Source organism: Cyclopterus lumpus, chromosome 20 (genome assembly GCF_009769545.1).
Source record: "Cyclopterus lumpus isolate fCycLum1 chromosome 20, fCycLum1.pri, whole genome shotgun sequence".
Lineage (NCBI taxonomy): Eukaryota > Metazoa > Chordata > Actinopteri > Perciformes > Cyclopteridae > Cyclopterus > Cyclopterus lumpus.
Genome location: NC_046985.1, coordinates 11,354,042 through 11,376,201, shown reverse-complemented (window position 1 = coordinate 11,376,201; position 22,160 = coordinate 11,354,042). Strand labels below are relative to the sequence as shown.

At 41.2% G+C, this 22,160-nt stretch overlaps 1 protein-coding gene across 1 annotated transcript in view; it reads left to right on the top strand.

Annotated features, from left to right (window-relative positions):
- Nucleotides 1-22,160, top strand: part of cntnap2a (contactin associated protein 2a) — a 308,808-nt gene that overhangs the window by 122,811 nt on the left and 163,837 nt on the right. The window contains exons 3-4 of the mRNA XM_034560734.1: nucleotides 99-209; nucleotides 12,850-13,043. Coding sequence (XP_034416625.1) covers nucleotides 99-209; nucleotides 12,850-13,043 — 305 coding nt within the window. The remainder of the gene's footprint in view (nucleotides 1-98; nucleotides 210-12,849; nucleotides 13,044-22,160) is intronic.

Below are 22,160 nucleotides of genomic sequence, written 5' to 3'. Positions count from 1 at the left end.
TCTCTTCCCTCCTTCCTCTTCATTCTATCCATTTCTCTGCTACCCCGTGTCTCCTATTTCTCTCTCCCTTGTTCCTCATATTCTTCCTCTGCCTACAGAGAAGTGTGATGAGGCTCTCTCCTCTCCTCTGCCTCACACCGCCTTCACCAGCTCGTCTGTGTTCTCCAACGGCTATGCACCCGGATATGCCAAGCTCAACAGGAGAGGAGGTACACACACACACACACAGACACACACACACACACACACACACGCACGCACACACACAAACACACACGCGCAGACACGCGCACACACACACACACACACACACACACACACAATTAATATACAAAGAGGGAAGTTCATGCTGTCAACAGAGAGAGAGTAAATCTACGAGTAAATATCTAGTTCAGGAATGTGTACATACATCCATATGAAGGATTTTACAAGATGACACACTGAGAGGTAAATGTCCAGCCTGCACAGCGAGACAGGCTTCACTGTGCTGCACAGCTGCTCTCCCCCTCCTCCCCCTCCGCCACCTCCTCCTCTTTTTCTCTCTTCATTTCCTTTTTTCTTCTTCTCTCCCTTCCGTCTCTCGGCTCCGGTCATTATCTCAGTGACTCAGACTGGAGCTCATTTCCACATCAGTCCACAGCAGACAGAGATAGGACCAGACAATTACACCCCTCTATGTTTATACAATTAACATTTCATACTTTTCCATCTAATGTAGTCACACCACAGCAGAGGCAACAGAACTCAGAGTTGGCAAATAAACACAAGGTAAGCCGGTGTATTTAATCATATCAATAGAAATATTGCTGAGAGAGGACAGGACTGCTCCTCATTTAACAATGACACCAACCAGCAAGTGGCAACCAAGGGAGAGTAGAAGGAAAGAAATGAAGACTTGTCAATGACAGCGATAATGGGTGAGTGTAAATATACAGCTTGAGCATTCTGTCCACACATGCTTTCATTTATTCAATCTCCTCAAGGATGGAGGTCCTTTGGGGAATGTGTAATAGTTGAAGCAATTCAATCCAGTTCTCAGGGATTGTTGTACAGAAAAAGCTACAATAACATATCTAGTGTTAAATGCACTTACACAAGGTCAAAATAAGTGTGTCCCTTTAGCACTATATTGTTATTCCATTAATGAAGTAAATTGTCACTGAAGTTATTTACTTCTAAAATAGCTTCATCTTTGTGTAGATTATATAGTTAAGAACATGTTTTAGATAAGTTTGGGCTTAAATAGAATTAACGTCTACTTTAAAAAAAACTAAAACTTTTTAAACTAAAAAATTACTATATGCATTATCCAGACTCAATGACTTGTTTAGCTGTAGAATTGTTCTATATTCAATAGACATTGAACTGTTGCAGGTGAGCGCTGCATAATCTTATTGCAAAGAGAAGAAATCCTCGGCTATCTTCCTTTTCCAAAACCTGTCAATTTTGGCTTGTAATTAGGAGCCCAACATGTTCTAGTGAGACCTAGTTCAAACACGTCTCCAAAGTGAGATGACATGACAGTCAGAACCACCACTGTGATAAACTACGTTTTAGATTTTGACACAAGTGTACTAAAATGGACACATACTGTACTCAAGCAAGTGTCAAAGAAGCAGGGGGAATTAGGGCAAAGTATAACGTTTCATCTCATCCTCTGCGTCTTGGTGCCCTCTAGAGAATGACAATGTGTTTTTATGATGAGGTCATCACCTTGTTAGCATACAGCATCTGACAAGGGTGGAATATGAAATAAGTTCTGCAGGAAGGGACGGTGAGGTGACATCCAAAGAAAAACCTCTTGACAAGGATCAGAAATATGTCAGAAAATCAACTTGTTTTTTTTCTTAAAACCAAATCTCATTTCATTTGCCGTGAAGGAAGATGCTGCTCCAAATTGAAATCAGCATTGTTATTTATTGTCAGTTTCTAACACAGAATACAAAACACATCAACACAAAACAGAAACACAGACATCCTGGAGCACAAACACAATCAAATCTAAATATACACGTTCAAAGAGTGAAACATTTGCAGAAAACACTCACTAGTCGGTGACACATGTGTACTTTTGCCGAAAACACTCTGAGGCATAAAACAAGTCGACGCATAACTTTTCGCATAACCACAAGCATCTCAAAAACAGTACTGTACCACTCAAACGTCTACTGCAGCGCAGGAACTGCTCACATTCATCACCCATTTACATTTACAAAGACACAGGATCACAAACTCATGCCCACACAGTCATACTATAAAGAGGGCTCCCTCCAAGCAGATACATTTGGCAGCCAAATGTGTCATCAGTGGCACGAGTGTGTGCTGATAAGCCAATCTTCTCTAATCTCCCACTGCTATGGAACAGGGGAGGCACAAAATCAATGGGACACACCACTCATATTAAGCTTGCGTTGTGAATGCTGACAGCTATTAGGGTTTTAGGCTATAGAGTCGTGTGTGTCCGGGTGTGTGCGTCTATATGTATGTTAATTTCTGGGTGCACGCTCCTATGTCTGCGCGTGTGTGTGCGTTAAAAAGAGAGAGAGAGAGGGAGGGAGGCAGAGAGGGAGAGGTAAAATTATGCTGTAATGATTTTCAGGCAGGCATCTGTCTGCTGAGTGCCAGCCAGTCACCAGGCCCCTGGTCCCTACCCTGCTAGTTCATTTGACTGCTGAGACACACACACACACGTTAAGAGTGTATGTGTGTATGAATACCGAAATAGGAATAAGCTTGTGCACATTACTTTATTTATGTGCTCATTTGGAAGAGGCAGCTCACTGAATGCTTCGTGTCTGGCACCTGAAACACACATCCTTTAACAAACAGACTCATCGTCATGATGCTAAATGCCCTTTATCTTTGTTTCGAAAACACAATCACTCTCAAGCTGTTATTCTACGCTCCATGTTGATTGTAAACTCACACCATCGCATCTTTTTAAGACCAGCTCAGTTTAATCGCCTCAGGCTTTTGAAGACTAGATTGAATAGATATTCTCCTTCTCTCTTTTACCCTCCGTTTCTCCATATGTGCAAATCTAATTGTCGCCATCCTTCTTTTTTGCCCCCTTTCTCTTGTGAGTCTTTCCTACCTCTCACCATTAATCCTCTTCCTCTTCTCTCGCTCAAATGTAGCACTCCCCCCACCCAATTGTCTCTCCTTAGTGCCAGTTCATATCTGAGACCCTGCTCATCTCAATAGTGTCAGACAGAGGGAAAGGTGGGCCCACTGGTGCAGCTCAAGCCCCTTGGTCTATTTGCACAGAGAGAGGGAGGACGAGTGAGCGAGAGAGAAAGAGAGATGAGGGAGATATAGAGAGAAATGAAATGGCATCGAATGGAGAGAAGGTTCTTTTCCTCACATTTCATCAACCACATAGGATCACTTGGTTTGAAAAGGTCATAACATGTTCAACCCTGAAATTACCTTTTGTTTGACATAATGTACTGTAATTCCTTCTGAGTTCCTTAATGTTCTAAAAGTGTAGAGACATCTTAACACAGGAATGGCCAAATTAATGCTACAGAGGCCAGATATCTAATCCATAGATTAGATTAGATTATACTTTATTCATACCCAGGGGGAAATTTCTTTTCTATTATGCATCAAGTATACATCAAGCTCCAAAAACTCTGGATCCTACACTTCCGATGATGCAAATCAATAGCATCTTTCATTTATGGACCTAAAATCACAGTGGTGCCAAAAAAGGTTTGAAAAACAGAAAAATGATGAGCTCCATGTCGCTTTTCAATAGTGACATAGTAACCACATTAGCTGTGATCTGCAACAAACTCAAGGCTTTGTTCAATGCTGGCAGCCGGAGAGCGCTGCCCTGTGGGATACAGGTTAAAATAGAGTAGGCAAAGGAGGGGGTGTGAAGATGCAGAGAGAGGAGGCATGGGAGGGATGCAAGTCTATAGGAGAGGGTTAGAGAAGGCTGAAGACTGAAATGGGCAAAAGGAAAAATTAAAATGTTCAAGTGATAAGCGATGAGCTTAAATGGTTGACAATTTTAGCTCAAATTGTTGGATGCTGAAATTTCACTTCAAATTTGACAAAGCAACCTCAAACTTCAAGTCTTGTGTCGTCACCAATGCGGGTGCATTTCAATAACTCTGCCACCATGGAACTGCACCTGCTCATGTGTTATTTTGACAGAGCCTTCGTTATACGTATATACGTATATACTATGCATGCCCACGTTGCTGCACAGCGCAGACATGACCACGCATGAGATGGGGCCGCTAATCACAAACACATGGCCACTTATCTATTATATATTCCATTTTCCTTTCCCCTCTCTCTTTAGCCATATCCCTCTGTGTTTCTCTCTCCTCCGCTGTGGCTGGTCTCTTCCTGCCCTCCATCACATCCTTGTCTCCCTTTTCTTCCTCTCCATCTCATTTTCCCTCATTCCACTTATCTACAGTAACACTCTCAATCCCACACGCCATTTTCTCAGCCTGTTCCCTCTTTCTTTGCAGACCTCATTATCTACTTTTTTTTCTTCATTCCCATTCCCACCTTGATACTTACTTTATTAAAGTTTCCCCGAAGTTTCCCCCCCCCCCCCTCCTACCCCCAAAGAGTGTCACAGTACTGCAGTACATTTGTGCTCTGACTTGCTGCACAATTAACCAGATTGCCCCTCCCCTCATTATGCATTGCTTTTCACTCTCTGTCATCTGGCAACGTGTTTTGATGTCCCTAGTCGTTGCAGTCATCCATCGATAATGTCGGTCCGCTCCTAATTAAATTACTTTGTCTTCATCCGCTCCCTTTGCCTTATGACAGAAAGATGAAGTACTAGCAGAGGGCTAAGCAGCTGTTTTCTCTCTGCTCCCTTTTCCGGCGGCCTCGCATCCTCATTAATTAAGATACTTTATGTTAATATTAATGTGGTTGTTATGAAAAGAGGCAACTTTGATAAACATACTCTCACATGTTCTCTCGGGTGCTGGAACACGCGGACATAAAGGCAACACATCATGAGCCACCGGCATGCACATAAACACATTTTGTAATGTGTGCATGCCCACCCACACACTCTCCCACACTGACAGTAAGACCGAGGAGAGATGTTCTCTTGTTTCATGCTCTGCTTTGCCACTCTCACTTTTGTCTGTGTGTCATGCCTTTCACCGGCTGGTCGTCACTCGCCCCAAATCACACTCTGTCTCCATTACTCTCTCAGAACGCGTCTTCTGTGTAATGAAAATGTCCTTTTTTTTGTACTCTCTTCCACATTTCCTCTTCTTCACTTCCTATTTTGTTCCTTTTGTCGCTCTGTCTTGCTCTCTCTGCTTTTCTCCCCTGTTCACTCATTTCCTCTCATCTGGCTCATTTTCTTCCATCAGTACCGTAAAAGTAATTTACTGTCCACAGTAAGGCAGGGGAGTTAAACCTCCGACTTTTCATTTCCCTCCTAGGCTGGTAACGTTGATATCATTTTTTGAAATCACCACACACATATACACATGTAGGCCATTGTAGGTTCTGTGAAAAACAAAATAATTTAAATTTAGTAGATAATAACCTGTATATTCCTTGCAATTAAAATGCTACATTTGTGGTCCAGTTAGTTGGTTAGTTAGGTGAGCTTTGATTAAATATACTGTATATTTGATCAAATATCATTAAAAAAAAAAGGAAGGAGCCAAAGAAGAGATGAACAGGGAAGAGAAAAGTCGTCTGAGACAGAGGAACCCTGTTTGATTCAAATTCAAAGCAACCAAAGGGAGTTTTTATACATTCACTCGTGGGCTGGTTTAATGACCCATAGCCGAGGGTTTCTTGAACAGTGCGAACTGAGATGTGTGAGATGTGACACGAGAACAATATCTACACGGGTTGCATTAGCTGACCGTTTTAGAAGTCAGCCATTTTTGTCAATAGTTCCCACAGGGCATTTCCTAGTTTGATTATGTTCCACTGCCTTTGCTTAGTCAGCGCATTGCGGTTTGGTACATCCTCCAAATTGCCAAGAGGACTTTTTAGTGGCTTTAGTGGCTTTTACTGCATGTTCATTGTTATTGGTTTTGGTGTACAATGTGCAATAACTAGCTTTGTGTGGTACCTTTGTTTGCAGCCTACAGAAACTGAACACGTTCTAAAACCTGTGTGTGTATGTGTGGATGTGCAAGTATATACACAAATATGTGTATACGCACTCTTATGTGTGCTTGTGTGTGAACGAATTTGTTATCATAATCAGTATAGTAGTAGATTACACTGAAACGCATGCTCCGACTGTGCTACCACTGCAAGGCTATCTGTGTCATCGCAGATAGCTTAAACCTGGTTGTGCGAGCTTGAAGGAACTCCAGCCACATTTTTTGGCCCCGGTTTGCTCCTTTTATCTCAGAAGGAGTCTCTCTCTCTGAATTCCACCTGTGAAGGGCACCGCACAGGGACATTTTCACCAGGGTGGCTTTCAGGTAGCAGATTAATCTGATTTATAACATGCTACTTGCTAGAAATGCCAGTGTCAGTGTTGCTAGTAGAAAACTACTATGACTACGTATTATAGAGCAGCCGTGAGGGGATAAGAGGTGTTCTGTACGGACAGTCGGAGACATTGTAGAATTGGTTGATAAATTACTATGGAATATCATCAATACCAGTGAATTTCCCTTGTGTTTCTTTGTTCATTAAAGAATGTTCGACCTGTTTTACAGGGGCTGTTATTAATTATTATTAATTTGTATTCATCCATTAACTGTTTCATTTATAAAACATCAAACAAATTATGATTGTCAACTTGCTTTTGTTGACCAACAGTCTAAAACATCAGGTTATATATTTTAAATGATAATAAATTATGATAAAACACCAAGTCCTCAGGAAGCTAATCAGTGAACTTTCTTTTTTTCTTTCTTTCTTTCTTTCTCACAGTTGTATCCCTTTACTCAATGTAGACTTGAAGGACTTTCTGTCTATTTGGACTTATCCTTTGCATACCTCGAGAACAGTTAATCCGATCTACCCAATAAATATTCATAAACTTTGAATGAACAAGCGACAGCGCTCTCTCCAACAGTGCTTTGCGAACTGAGTCGAGCATGACGGTTGCAGCAGGCCATTGACTGCAGCCTCAAAGTGTGTCTCCTCGGCATCATTTCAGTGTTCTGGGGCCGGAAGACAAGTTCATGTGTTTCAGGCGGGAATACATTATTTGTCACATGAGGCAACATGTCTCAGGAGTCACAGAATTTGGCTGCAGGTATTCTCTTTCGGAAATTCGCCGGTAAAGGTTTGACTTTAGTTTGGCCGTACTCTGCTGCAGAATCAAACAAGCAGATATTGCATGACAGCTCGTTGTTGGCTGCAATTCACCGCTGCTTGATGTGTTTCCGGTACTACGAACTCTTCTCAATGAGCAATTCTCGAGTCATTCTCGACAGTTCAAGGCTTCCCCGCTCTGCACGTTCGCTTCCTACCCCCTGACCAATAGGCTATCCTGACCTTAACTATTTGTCCCTCCGGATCGCCCATTCTAGCATCTAGCCTCAACAATGCTACGCTCCGAGTGCCAAGACATCCTAAACAGGCACGTCCTGAACCGGAACGTCCTGACACTGCGCTGGTGTTTTAAATAAGCACACACATACAAATTGATGCTCCAGTGTCTATTATCCAGAAAACAACCCGTTATCAACAGCATTCTCAATACTTTTTTCAGCTTTAATGGAGTAAAATACCGGTGGCAGTGCTCCCCTAGGTTAGCCTCTTGTGCTTGCAATGCTTTGTTCTCTCTGTCTTCCTCTTGGATTGTACTTATTCTCCATCCTTTGTCCTGATCTCTATGTCCTGATCTTTTTCTCTGTGTTACTTTCCTTTCTTCTATTCTTCATCTCTTACTCAAAGGTGGTTTCTTTGACCTTCTCTGCTCCCCTGTTCTCTCCCCCATCCTCCTCCTGCTCCTCCTCTCCTCCCCGAACATCTGTGTGTGTGACAGGTGAGAGGACTGTGACAGTCCCCCGACGCTCCTCCCCTCCCATTTCTCCTCCCATTTTTTCGTGCGCTGATGCTCCTGTTCGCTCACAACCACTCGCTCACCTTCCATCCCCCCACCGCCAGTCTCCTTCAGCTCAACTTTATTCTGTCAACCTTTTCTCGCTTCTCCCCTTTCTCCCTCAGGCTTTCACCTTTCACTGCACCTCTGTTCTTTATATATATATATATATATATATATATATATATATATATATATATCACTCTTCACCCCACTCCTAACCTCTGTCAAGCTGCCCTTCATAACCTCTCACCGCTCATCTGTTCCTCTTTTTCCAGCCCTTTTCCTCCTCCTCCAATCTATGACAGCATCACTTTTCTGCTCTATTTTGTTCCCCCACATCCTTTATTTGTGTCCCTTGTTCCTCTGAACTGCAACATTGAGCTCTGTAGCCCACAGCTCTCTCCTCTCATAGCTTTTTTTAGTCCGTCTTTCAAAACGCTCGCCATCACTTTTACGATCTTTTTAACCTTTTCCTCTCTACACTTTTCAATCTATCTGTCTCTCTGTCATTCTGTCATCTGTTACTTCTAATAACCCTGTAACCCTAACATGCCTTCTACCCCATCCGTCCCCTTCAACCACTTTTTCCTATCCATTACTCTGTCCTTTCAGATTCACCTTAAAGCCATGTTCAAACCGACAGAAGCACTTTTTCAAAAAAGCAGTCTCCTCATTCATTTCCGTGAGACAGTGTGGTTGGGCTCCGTTAAAGAAAGGCAGAGTTGTCCTTCAAATAAAGTTGAACCTGCCTGAACTTTTGATACAAAACAACATCATCCAGCATTGCATGGAGCTGGTTAATTAAATATGATGTATTTTTTGTGTATCACATTGTAACGCGAATGCCGTATTTCTAATGTTTAGGGCTTGTCGAGACTGAAGATCAAATGATTGTTGCCCTGATACCTTTCCAGAGTGGCAAATCCTCTCTGCTAGTTTTAGGAACGGTTTTGCATCTGAAAAGTCTTTAAACTCGTAGTGTATGGATGTACTCAAACAAGACTTGATTGGACTGAATGATGTTTCTCACATCATCAATACATCCATACTGTCACAGTTTGTTTACAAGACAACATGGAAGAAGACCTAGATGCAAACTTAAGCCAGAACAGGAACTGTACTTGAACTTATGGTGACCAACAGGCTTACAGGCAGTAGGTTCAAACATACGCAGCAAATTAGCAGGACACGGCAAGCACAAGGTGCAGGCAGGTACAGGTAAAGATGTACATATATTTAAGGTCTTGAACATAAATGCACACACATTCACTAGAAAGTATATAAACAGAGTGTGACTCTTCAGGAAGGTGAGCAAGACTCAGGTGACTGGGACTGTAGGGAGAATCCGGGGGCATCTGGTAGACGGGTGGTGAATGGAAGATTTGGAACGTTCTCAAGCATTGCAGGGCCCCCCAGAGGGTAAGTGTAGTGTGAAGTGGCTGAGGTGTAGAACAGGCACACCAAATGTCTGGTCATGATGTCACATACCAATGCAGCCTCTCACATGTTTTAAATGCAGTGCAAGTTTCAGTGGTTTGAAACAGGGCAGGGTAGACAATATTGGAGATTTTAAATGTGATTCCTATCAACCCGTAACGTCCATTTAGGTGGCCGTGAACAATGTGCAACAGTTTGCCAACTGCTCGCTTTGTATTTCTCAGTGACTGGTTGGTCTCACTGGATGTAGACGGTGCATACAAGCCTGCCATTAACCACCTATTTCAGATGGATTGTGATGGGTTTACAGAAATACAAACAACCCAAAGTGTTTCATTGCCTTAGTGTCCAAGTATGATGGGTTCAGTGCTGGTACAGTGATTTAAAAAAAAAGGGTGAAGATGCGATACTACTCAGTGACAACAGGAGTAGGGACACACCGATACCAGTATCGGGTATCAAATCCGTGTTCATATACTAAAATACAACTGCACCCAAAACGACAACAGCAACGTGAAGTTGAGCCTAATAAGTCGCCCAGCTGCAACAATAACACAATGCACTAACAGCTTAAATCCATCAAAACAAGCAGTCTCCGGTTCATCCGTCAGGTAGAGTTAGCAGTCACACTGTTGTGCACATGCAGACACTTTGGCTTCCACCTCATCATTTAGTTTAGCTTCAAGGTTGTCACCTGTGTTTCTGCCTGGCATACGGTCATGTTTTCCGCCGGGGGATTGCAAACCTGGCATAACTTTAGAGAGATCACGAGAGAAAGCATGTGTTTGACAATGAGTGTGAAGATGGCAGTAACGTTACAGCAGTGAACATAGCAGTGTAGTGTACGTTTAGGTTATTCATAGGTGAATAAATGCTGCAATTCTCCATGACCCATGAGGAGATCTAAGCAAAATGTCTTGCTTGTCAGCCTGCTGATGATTAAAGTGATGGAGGTTAGCCATGAAGTTAAGAACAACTCTGGCATACTTAAGCTGGACTGACCTTTAAAGTAGACCAGTTAGAATTGTATTGCACTCAAGCAGTGTGAATATGAAGCAGGAGGTTGGATGACGAACATCCACGTCAGCCTGCCCTGGATGAAACGATTTCTGAAGAAATACAAGACAATTTAGCTTCTTGTATTTGACACCAAAATAGGTTTGTCAATAGAGTGTTGGAGGCTATATACAGAAATGGAGCCTCACATCTTGGCTTAACTTGGCTGAACTGACACTGATATATTTTAGCAGCATACCCACCTCTAGAATGTACCACTATTATTCAAGAATTTGCAGTAATGGCCCAATATATTGCACACATATTCTAACTGTTCCTCTCTCACTTCCTTCTATGGTCCTGAACTCTACCCATAACTTTCTGTTCCATGTCATTTGAACCCACTTGCAGTCTCATTCTCCGTTGATGTTGCCCCCGTTCCAGTGTTGAATGGGTTCAGTTTATCTCTTTCCCCTAAGTCACTCATCCTTTTCCCTCTGCTCCATTCCTCTTCCCTCTTCACTTTTGGCCTCATCTATCACCTTCTTTACCATAACTACATTGCTGTCTTTTTTCTGTCCTTTTTTCATCCCGCCTGCATGCTCTCTACCAGAGCCATAAAAGCCTCTCTCATCACTCCCTCTTCTCCACACCTCATCCATCTCTGTTACTCGCTCTCGTTTCCATTTTTCTGCCTCCTCCCTTCGCTTGTCACCCCCTCGACACACACCTTCTCGTCATTCTTTTTGACACCCCATCCTCGATCTTGTTCTTAGCGTCACACTGCCTTGGTCATTGTCCACTCAGCCTGCTTTCTTAATCTTTATTTTCTGTTTGCTGTCTGTTTCCGATCACTATCACCTCGCCTCTCTCAAACCCAATGCCTTACCCTACATCCCCTCCCCTGCTCCCTCTTCTGATAGTGTTTTATCCCCCCAAGGGAATGGCTTGGCTGCAACGGGTTTTTGAGGTATTGACGTTTCCACTGATACGGGCCTGGTTATCTGTCAAGGCCGGGGCTGGAGTGTAATGGCTCTGTAATTGGATAAGATATAGGATTTTTGCCAGGGGGGGATACATCGCAAACTGCCTCACCCTCTATTTTATCATATGACTATCATCTCTCATGCCTCCTCCACTATACTCGGTGCTCCTCTTCCACTCCTTTGTACTTTCTTGGTCTTACTATCTCCCTTTCTCTAACTTTGTCCACATGGTTATGTTTTTTCTCTCTCATTGTCATTTTTAAATCAGCCATTCTCCTTCACTCGTGCTTTCAGACTCTCCATTTTTATTTGCATTTCTGCCCTTTCAAAAATTCCATCAAAGACGATAGCCGTGACATGCCCGTTCGCAGTCATTGCTTCCTGACAATCATTTCACAGTTGCATTCTGTGACAGGCTTGGTTGGGGTGCGTGCATGCATGCACTCGTCTCCACGTCTGTTTTATGTACTCTAATGCTCACGGCATGCATAGTTCTTGTATTTCTCACACTGGCTTGACTGCTCTCACAGTAGCCCACATACCATGTTGGCTTCACCTTTTTACACTTATTTTCCAACGGCAGATGACATCAGGTTAGTGGAATCTGTCCAGCATTTTAACTATTGGAGGACACATGAGTATCTGTCTGGAAATGAGGGCACAGTCATGAGGTTTGAGGCTTGCACAAGGACGCAGACTGCAACAGAGAGGATTACGATATAAACACAGTCATCTATTCCAACAGTCGATGCTGTAGCCATGGGAAAATAATATTGAAACGCTCTCCTTTAATGCATAGTCATTTTCTTCAAAGCAATATTTCACCTCGGGAAAAAGGTTTTTCACTTTTTGTGTTGGTCTCGTTCCTGTTTCAGTCTGTGTCAATTCTTTGGGATTAATATATATCATCAGTAAGAGATCAAATGTATTGATCAGTAATGTGCTCATGACCAACTGTTTTTGTGTTTTTTTAACATATCTGGAGTGATGACAGTGGATACTAATGCCATGCCTCTCTAGAAGTAAATAACTAGATGGTACTGAAGAAGATTTTTTTAGACTATTCCAGTGTCAGTCTTGGAGCAAATGTCTGGGGTTGCTCTCTGCGGGACACTGACCAGTGGCCATTATTAATAGGAAAGTGTAGAACTGTAACTCCACATTCTCTTGTCAAAATGTCATTATGGCGGAACCACGCTGGTCCTCTGCCTGTCTTGGACTCCAACGCGTGCCTTCCTTGAACAGCAGCAACTCAGGCTGCATGTGTAGAAGGCAGGCTTTGCTAATAAGATATACTGAAGCAAAAAAAAAAGTGTATTTTACTTCACAGACATAAAGATACTGTTAAAGGGATTCAAGATATCTGAAGACAAACTGACTTCCCACCCATTGTCACCAACTCTACAGGTGCTGGTGGTTGGTCTCCTCTGGACAGTGACCATTACCAGTGGCTACAGGTGGACCTTGGTTCCAGAAAGCAAGTGAGAGCCATAGCAACGCAGGGTCGCTACAGCAGCTCTGATTGGACAACGCGTTACCGTCTCCTCTACAGCGACACAGGAAGGAACTGGAAACCATATCACCAAGACGGCAACATTTGGGTGAGTGAACAAGAAATATGTGTGTGTTGCACTTGCAATGGCCACAGGTTATCAAATAAAAGTAGAACCATAAAAGACACAGCGCTATAGGGTTACATTGTTGGGTAATAATTGTACATAATCATATAAAAAATGTTTTGCATTGTTCTTGGGGAAAGATCTACTACTACTTCTATTTTTGGTATTGTTACAATATGTATTACTTAAGATGCATGTGCAAAATATAAAAAATACAAACTTGAACTTGAAGGCTTCCTTTTCACCCTTAAGTAACCCAAAGCAGAAACCTTGTGTGATAGTGTCACTGTGTGGTGCACAAAGTCATCAATTGATTTCCTAACTTTTAACCAAATGTAATATCTCAGCCACAGCCCTTATTCAAGCGCTGTTTGGTTCTAGATAGAAAAATACAGATAGAACAAGAGGAAATTAGCCTTCTTCAACATTGATGTGATCTCTGTGGCTATATCGTCTAATGTACAGCTTATTCCAAACCAAAAGACCTCTGTCACAGCACTTACCGAGCACTCGAGTTAGGCATCGTCGATCATTAGCTGATGGGTTTCACTGTTGGTGAAGAGCTACAGGTGATAACAGATGGGCTTTCAGCGAGAGGAGAACGGAGGAGAAGAAAATAGCCCTTTCATGAATAACGTTGATACACCAAGCTAGTCAGCATTAATTTAAAACCTGGAAGGGGAGAGGCTTTTTGCCTTTTTATCTCCACTGGTGGAGACAGGATGTGTATTTCTTTCCGCAGTCCATCTTATTCATATTTGCTGGGAGACCATGAGATATACCGTTTACTTTAATGGTCATGGACGGCACATTAATTAACATCAATATGATGTAAATGTAATAGATTTAGCAAAAAGGCATTAATCAATAGGAAAGCCGTTTAAAAACACACTAAATCAGTAAAAAAAGAAAATACATACATATACAGCATAAGCATATACGTTAGTGTGGGAAACTGAGGCAATCAACAACCCCACCTGGGGAATTACGCTCCAGGAAATGTAATCTTAAGAAACCGTAATAATTGTGCATTACATGTTAGGCTAAAAGGGCCTTACTAAAAGCTCTAACTCACAATCTAAGATTCTAAAACATCCCATCCAACATAAACTAAGCTAAATGGTGGCCTTTACGTTAAGGCCACTGGTGGGGAGACCGACACTGAGGGCCCAGGGGTGCTATCGCTAACTCACCTGCTGCAAAATAATACCATTTAATGTTGTGACTACTCACCGCCTCATACATGGGGTATTAAAAGGTAATTTAGTCTGTCAGGAAACACTTCCTTATGTATCATAAACAATCAACACGCTGCACCAATGATTGGCCTTTGGCAACATATCCAGCTGTCGGATGTTCATGTCATGGTGATATGTGTGTCAGTGTGGCGGGTGAGAGGGTAATCATTGGGCCACAATTAAATGCTTTTTTTAGCATTATGGAAAATACATTTTCCCTTATTGGATTCATCGTAGTGAACTTTTTAGAATCAGCGGGCAACAGGGTGCGCTTCTGTTTGTTACATGTGTTTTAAAATCTTTTTCATCCTCATGAGGTGGGGAATGCTCCCTGAGCAGTGATTGCAGTGTAGGGTGTAGTGTTGTGAACGCAGCCCTCAGGGTGGCTCCTCCCCCAACCAATGTAATTAGTTAGCATGCCAACCTTTAGATTGACATGTTGGCTGTATATTGTTTTATAAACTCTATTGTTATGAGTCTTTTCTCTCAAATGTATTCATGAAACGCTGCTATACAATTCAAGCTTTTACCTCTCCTGACAAGGCAGGACAACACTGGTCAACCAATGAGTGGACATGGAGCATGTCCACTCCTTCAAAGGTAGAATAATGTGCGCCATCACCCTTTCCGTATGAAAAGATCCGACATGTGAAGAATCATGTTTACCAGCCACAGAGTTAAAATCTCTAGTGGGTATGTGTTTCCATACATGTTTGTTTTTTTTGAATGTGTGCATTTTTCTTCTTTTGGTATTAAGCTGCATTCAGCCCAAAATAGCTTCATCATTATTCTCTCTTTTAGTACTGTTAGGACTGGATGCAGTGACAAATATGAATCATTTACAGTTGAAAGTAAATTAAGCTGTTGTTTTTGTGTGCAGCATCATAATTGTTTGGCGATTATTTATTCAGAAGTGTTTTCCTTCTGCCATTAACCGTGATTCATTGCCTCTAATATTTCTGCAAATACTCCAAAACACATTAATCTTGGATGTATTTGTAACTAAAGATGTATTTTGCCTGGATGTATGACATATATATTGCTTTTTTTTATTTATTGCCAGTGTAATTCAAAATATTGCTTAAGTAAACAAATACAGAGCCAATCATTTTAATCTGGGCATATACCATCAATAACCCCCAGTGCAGTAACAAGCAAATCTGGAGCCATTTGTTTCTCTCTGTCTCTTGTCTTATTTAGAAGAGGCTTTGGGTTTGCAGCAGTCTAAGTGAGTGCACACCGACACACATACATGCACACATATACCTAAAGCTAAAGATTAGACCTTTTTTCTGAATATGTCTGTTTGTGTAAAACTGTTGATAATTTCGGAGCTATCAGCCCTATTGATCAAAGGGACGAGTTGGGATGATAGAGTGCTTAAGCCAACTTTATGTTTTAGACACACACACACACACACACACACTTCTACCATCAGGCCGCGTTTCAAGCCATTCAATCACATTCAGCTCAATCCCATTCACCGCTGGATGAGGTTCACACAGCGATCCCCAGAGAGAAAACCACCTGTCCTGCAGTCTTATGCATGAATGTTCTATTCAGGCACATTTTGCCAACAATCATCGCCTGCCGTTACTCCACACTGATGGCTTACTGAGAGGGCAAGAGCAACAGTGTTGATGATAGCTAGATTGCTGTGACTGTGAGTCACTGAGGAGGATAGTTGGTAAAGGCCTGGCAACTGCAGTGCTGTGCTTTCTTGAAAAATTATGTTTTAATGCATCGCTAACGTACTACTGAGGAGTCACAATGATGAATTTCTGCGATAATTACAACTAGTCGAACAGGGGACAATGCCTAAGAGGCTGTCAATACTTGCAAACTTGAATTAATCAGTTACACAATAATCATACTTGGGCGAGCAATCGTTGGCTGTAATGCATAGAATAAATGCAAAGTTGAGTTTTAAACCACAAGTTTGCTATCGTGTAATGTGTGGATTAGCAGGTCCACGGTATATTGTTTGTATATTTTATGAGGACGCACATACACTAGAACTGTAGTGACGTGATACACAGTCCCGCCTGCTACAGATCTTAGTAATAATATCGAGTAGTAATGCACTTTATAAAAGTAGCAACATGCCGAAAGAGAAGAAGAGGTCGACAAGCTAAAGCAAAGAATAAACATTTCAATCTCGAAGATTGAAACGAAGATATACAAAATGCATTTAATCTATTGGTTAGATCTTAATGATACACATAATATGGCTTGCATCTTGGCTATGAATGGCAACCTATTACATTTAATTTAAAAAAAAATTAATTGATTCACTGACTTACATATCCTAAAAATCTTCACTCATAAAATAGTTTCATTTTATAAATTCGCAACTCTCAATAACGGGTAACAATGTGTCAGGTGTCTGTCTGGGAAACCTTTCAAATGATCATCTTGTCTTTTGTCACGCAGTTACAGCATCATGATTTAACGTTTCTCAGCGAGAACATAAAAAGCTAAATGTAGTGTGTAGTGAATTATGTGAAAGCGCAGGAAAAAAAATCATTCCGTCTGACTGCACATTAAAACGCAATTAACTTAACAAACTAGCACAAATTTGAAGTCACATTCCCCTCCCACACACTTGTTTACCATAACTCTTGTTCAGATAATGCCAGCAGGCCCTGTCAGAATGTTTATTAATGTGGATGAGAAGCTTGTAGCTGCAAGCACCCCAGGTCAGTCGACAGTAATGTATGTATCCAATAAACTAGCACCGTTCGTACCGCAAATCTTTAGCTGTTACAGGATCAAACTGGGACACATTAATAATGCTTTCTCACTGGACCAATGATACATGCTATATGTGATTTTTGGACTACACTTATATATTATATGGCATAAGTTCCTGCAACCCAAAACATTTGCCATTCGGCTGCTTTCTATTCCATAATGGATTACGTGATGAAGGTCTCTTTTGGAGTGAGGGGTTAGATGCTTCCATAGGTAATACCGGAGAGGAGAAATGGTGCATCATGTACAGACGACTGTGCTTCATACTGTAATATTGTGTATGTATGTTGCTAATATTCACCACGATGTCTTGACACTTATGAGCAGTGTGTGTGTGTGTGTGTGGGGGGGGCCTAAAATATTAGTAAATCTACAACATAGAGAAACTGGGATTTTTTAGATTAACAGTGCCATAGGCCCACATATTTGTATTTGTATTATGCTTGGAAACATATTACTGACCTTGTTATCTTGTCAACTGGCTGAGTAGTCTTTTTGAACCAAACAAGGCATAAGGAAAGTGAATTATAGTTATCCAAAACATATATTATACAGTAGTATCACAATTATGGATCTACACATGTTGTAAGATTAACACTTCAATTTCCCAGTGTTTTAGTATCCTAGACACTTCCACTTCGATTTGATTTATTTTTGTGTGATATGTTAATTGCAGTCAGTTATGAGAAAGAAAAGAAACAAGAAGCATGAAAGTGCAACACAGACTTTTTCAACTTGAGTAATTTCCCTAGTGCATTTTTCTATCTGATTAAATACAGACATCAAGTGCCTCATACATTTCCATTCAGGCTTTTATCTAGAGGGCTTACATTAGGAAGAAGCAAGCTGAAATGAATAAAAAAAGTATAAAACCAGTCCTAAAAATATTTTGCATGTACTGTATATATTCAAATGCTCATAAAGGAGAGGTGTATATAAGGGGAACTAGTCTTGGCCTTCAGTCTTTAGACTTACTCTTCTAATATAATCTGTATTATGACGATTGATATACATTTTTAAAGTATACATGTGTATATATATATAAAAACAAACATTACATTATTACATGTCATTTAGCTGACGCTTTTATGCAAAGCGACTTACAATCATTTACTGTAGACACAGCTACAGGGAACAATTCGGAGTTAAGTGTCTTGCTCAAGGACACATCGACTAGGGTGGGTATTGAACCACCAACCCCCTGATTGAAAGACAGACCTGCTAACCACTGACCCACAGTCACCCCTAAAACATATAACAAAAAACTTGTTTATGTATTTATAAGTGCCGTTTCAGTGCAAAGAAAAACTACCGGTACCATCTCGCGGCTTTTAGAAAGACCCAACATTTTAGCATGAATTACAGACAATACATTGGTAATGTCCTTTTTTGAAACAGACACATAGCTTGATCATCCCCAAGTATTCTTGGGTAGACCCCTGTGTTATGAACAACCAAATACTCATACATTAATATTCAGCTGGCGAATCTGTAGCCTGCTAAATGTCAGCTTGTAATTGAGTGATCTGGAGGGGGGCTCCAGATCTCAGTGTGACTGTGCTGTAGTTTCACTTTGTATTTGTACTTATTTTAATTATCAAATTCATCATACGTATCATATCTTCATATGTTTAAGCTCCACTTATGATGAGTCTGGCATGGAGCATTTTATTTTCCTTGTAAAGTCTTTGAATCAAAAGCATGTTAGAGAGAGAGCTATATGAGAGGTGGGGGATATTATGGAGAGACACATATTTGACTAATTTCTGCAGTAATTATAGCTGCACAATCTAGCAGCAACTACATTCAGTGCAACAGCTGTTAAGAAAAGCCTCTGATGTTTCAATAATGATAGCCTTTCATTAAGTCATCTAGAAATCATCAACAGTCCAATATTTCAATCAAACCATGTGGTCTAAGTGGTGCTTCACACCAATGGCACTAATTGCTTTTTCCCATTAACACAAGAGAAACAAACAACCTTGTTGATCTGTCGAAGTATTCTTGAATGCCTATATTCTCATTCATTATTAAGTGCTCTGGAGAAAGGCCTCCATTAAGCTCCAAAATGTTAATTCAAAGATGCACCACGCAAAGGAGAACTCAGTGACCCTGTGCAATGAGTCAAGTCGAAGATGGAGATGACCTTTAGCAACCGGTACGAGCTGATAGGATTGATTGGGGAGGGGATCAAAGAAGATTATTTACGTCAGAGGAAATGAGGTGCACTCATTTGATATTAATGCAAGATCTTTAATAGGTTTAGCATTCTGTTTGATGTGTGTATTAATAGATATTATCTTAAAAAAGGCAACTAGGAACCCACATGCATGAAAAAAATGTCCATGCACACACAAGCAGTCATTCACAGAAACGGAAGGAATTATTACATCCACAATTAAAGTCCAAAATGTTTGAACTTTATTAGACCACAGAGGAACGCATTGCTCGCAGTCATGAATATGACTTTTTCATCTACGTTGATATAAAGTCTCTTCTAACTTTCAGCTCAATATCTTGATCCGTTGCAGTGACTTCACAGGACTTGAACGTCATCCTTTTTAATGTCGCTTCACTCACTTCTAGATAAGAGTTGTATGGAAATTAAAAATTGCTGAGTGTGAATAACGAGCATGATGAATTGAATCAGATAGAGAGGACGCTTCCCAGTGAGCCATGGAAGTCTCCTATGCTACAACTTGAGCAGCTGCTATGGAAATGTAATAGTACTGTAATGAACATGAACATTGCACTTTTTGTAACGGTGGAAACTACACCTTTTCTCTTTTTACAGCAAACAGTCCACAGGTGATACCGAGATAATCACTTAAAATTATAGTTTTTTTGTTTCTATTATTTTGGAGATGAGTTGCATCCGTCGGCCTCGTTTCGCTAAATAGAACTTCCCTCTTTCAAATTGGTTCTCATGGGTCCTAAAACGTCAAAGCTCCGGGTGGGTCGGCGGTGTGATGCTCAAGGGGGGAGTCGAACATGAATGAGTGAATATGCTGGCTCCCTCAAGCATCGTGTCATATCACACGTACACAAATAATGGATTGTTAGCGGGCGTGGGCGCATGCACATACACAAACACTGTGACATACACTCCATGTGGTGTGTGTGAAGTTTCATAGCAGAGCCGGGGAGGCAGTCTTCACTCCATCACTCCATCAGTGTTGGTCCCTGGTGAGGAGAGGGGAGAGAGGATGCCCAATATTCACAGCCTGAGTAATGGACTCTTAAAGCTCTATTCTTTCCTTTTGTGTTTGTGCTTGTGCCTGTGTTTGTGTGTGTGTGTGTCTGTGTGTGTGTGTGTGTGTGTGTGTGTGTGTGTGTGTGTGTGTGCATGTGTGCTGTGTTTTCCTGTCTGACTCTGTAAAATGTAATTCAGTGCAGCAGAATATTTTGCACACCAAAGATAATTTTGTCAAGTTATATGGGGGAAAAAACTGATGATGGTATGATCCTTAAACAGTTCCATTTTGCCTTTCCTTTTATTTCAGTTACTCCACAGTAATTACTGATCCCAAATGGAAGTGTAAAGAAAAGTATTAGCATGAAACATTATGGAAGTGTTCCTAATTTTTCAGCTAATAATAAATGTGAAGCAAAGAAAAGGATTGCAGTTCCCTTTGTCACCAGCTCTTTAGGAGCTCCTTTTAGCAGCTGAGAGCAGTTAATGAGAAACTGAACTGAATAGCAATGCTTTGGCACATGGATGTACCGGACACAAAGGGTTGTAATAATGGCCCAGCTCCAGATAGAACATTGGAAACACAAATAAAAACATGTATTAAATTATTTGATGCAAATCATCAAAATGGTACGGGAGCAAAAGATGGACATGAAGTAAAAGTATTATAATGAAACATGCAGATGTGCTGTGCAGTTGAGCTCTCCACTATGATAGCAGCATGACATCGATGACATCAAAAGCTAATAGATACATACTATAACAGTAATTAGAAGACATTATTTATATTATTATATTTATATTTAATAATGTAATGATATTTCAGAATAATGCCTTTATCATTAGCAACACATTGTCAAGGATGAGAAGGGCAACCAATCAATGCTATTAAAAAAGACAAAAAACATAAAGCGCCCTTATTCAGCCCGACTGAAACTGTCGACCCAGATCCAAAGTCCATTTGTCTTCTGCCTGCAGCAGAACTGGGTTGTGGTCCCCACCCTTGGTGGGAGGGTTGATTGACTGTGTAGCCCAGAAATGTTATTCTGTGTCAATAAGTGTTCAGCCAGCGGAGATGAAGAATATCTCCCACAGTGGCAGCTTTTTGTGTTCAATAAGTCCTGTTCCCATTCGCTGTATTTTACCGACATGGTCTCAAGCAAGGCAGATGAATAATATAAAGCCACCCACGGGAGGCTCAATCAGATATTTAAGTTAGAACATGTTCTACTTTTGGGATTCATAAACGGCTTTAGTAGGCAGGCGAAGCTTGCCTAATGGATGTTGAAGTGCTTTTATAGTCGTAGACAAGAATTGATCACAGCAGTCTCTGAGGTTGGTGTTTTTTCTCTGACAACATCATGCAATTTGCAACTCACAGAAGCTCTGCTAAAAGACATGCTTGCTTTTGAACAGCCTGTGCTGTAGGCATTCACTCACAGTCTCATGTGACTTGTGTCCCTACGCTTGTTGACGAAAACCAACGATTATTCTATCCTACTTTAAAATGTTAAGATTAATGACTTAAATTTATAATTATTACGGTTTGCCCTGTCTTGGCACAGTAGAGGCCCATACCCACGCAAACACAAACACCCACAGGATTTCCCAGAAACACAAATTTCTCTATGGTCCTTCTGTTTTGTCCCGTACACTTGTCGATAAAAACAAAAGACCAGGCCGCACTGATTTCCCCTGCCTCTGTTAGGAAGGAGCACACACACACACACACACACACACACACACACATGCACACACAATGGCCCTTACTCTGGGCTGGTCGAACAAAGCGTCCAGCAGCAACAAGAAAACATCAGAAAATAGCTTTCACTTGTTGTTTCTCAGTATCTGGAGAGCTGTTCTCTGGAAAGGCCGGTCTCTGGCCTTCAAAACAGAGACACACAGTCACATACA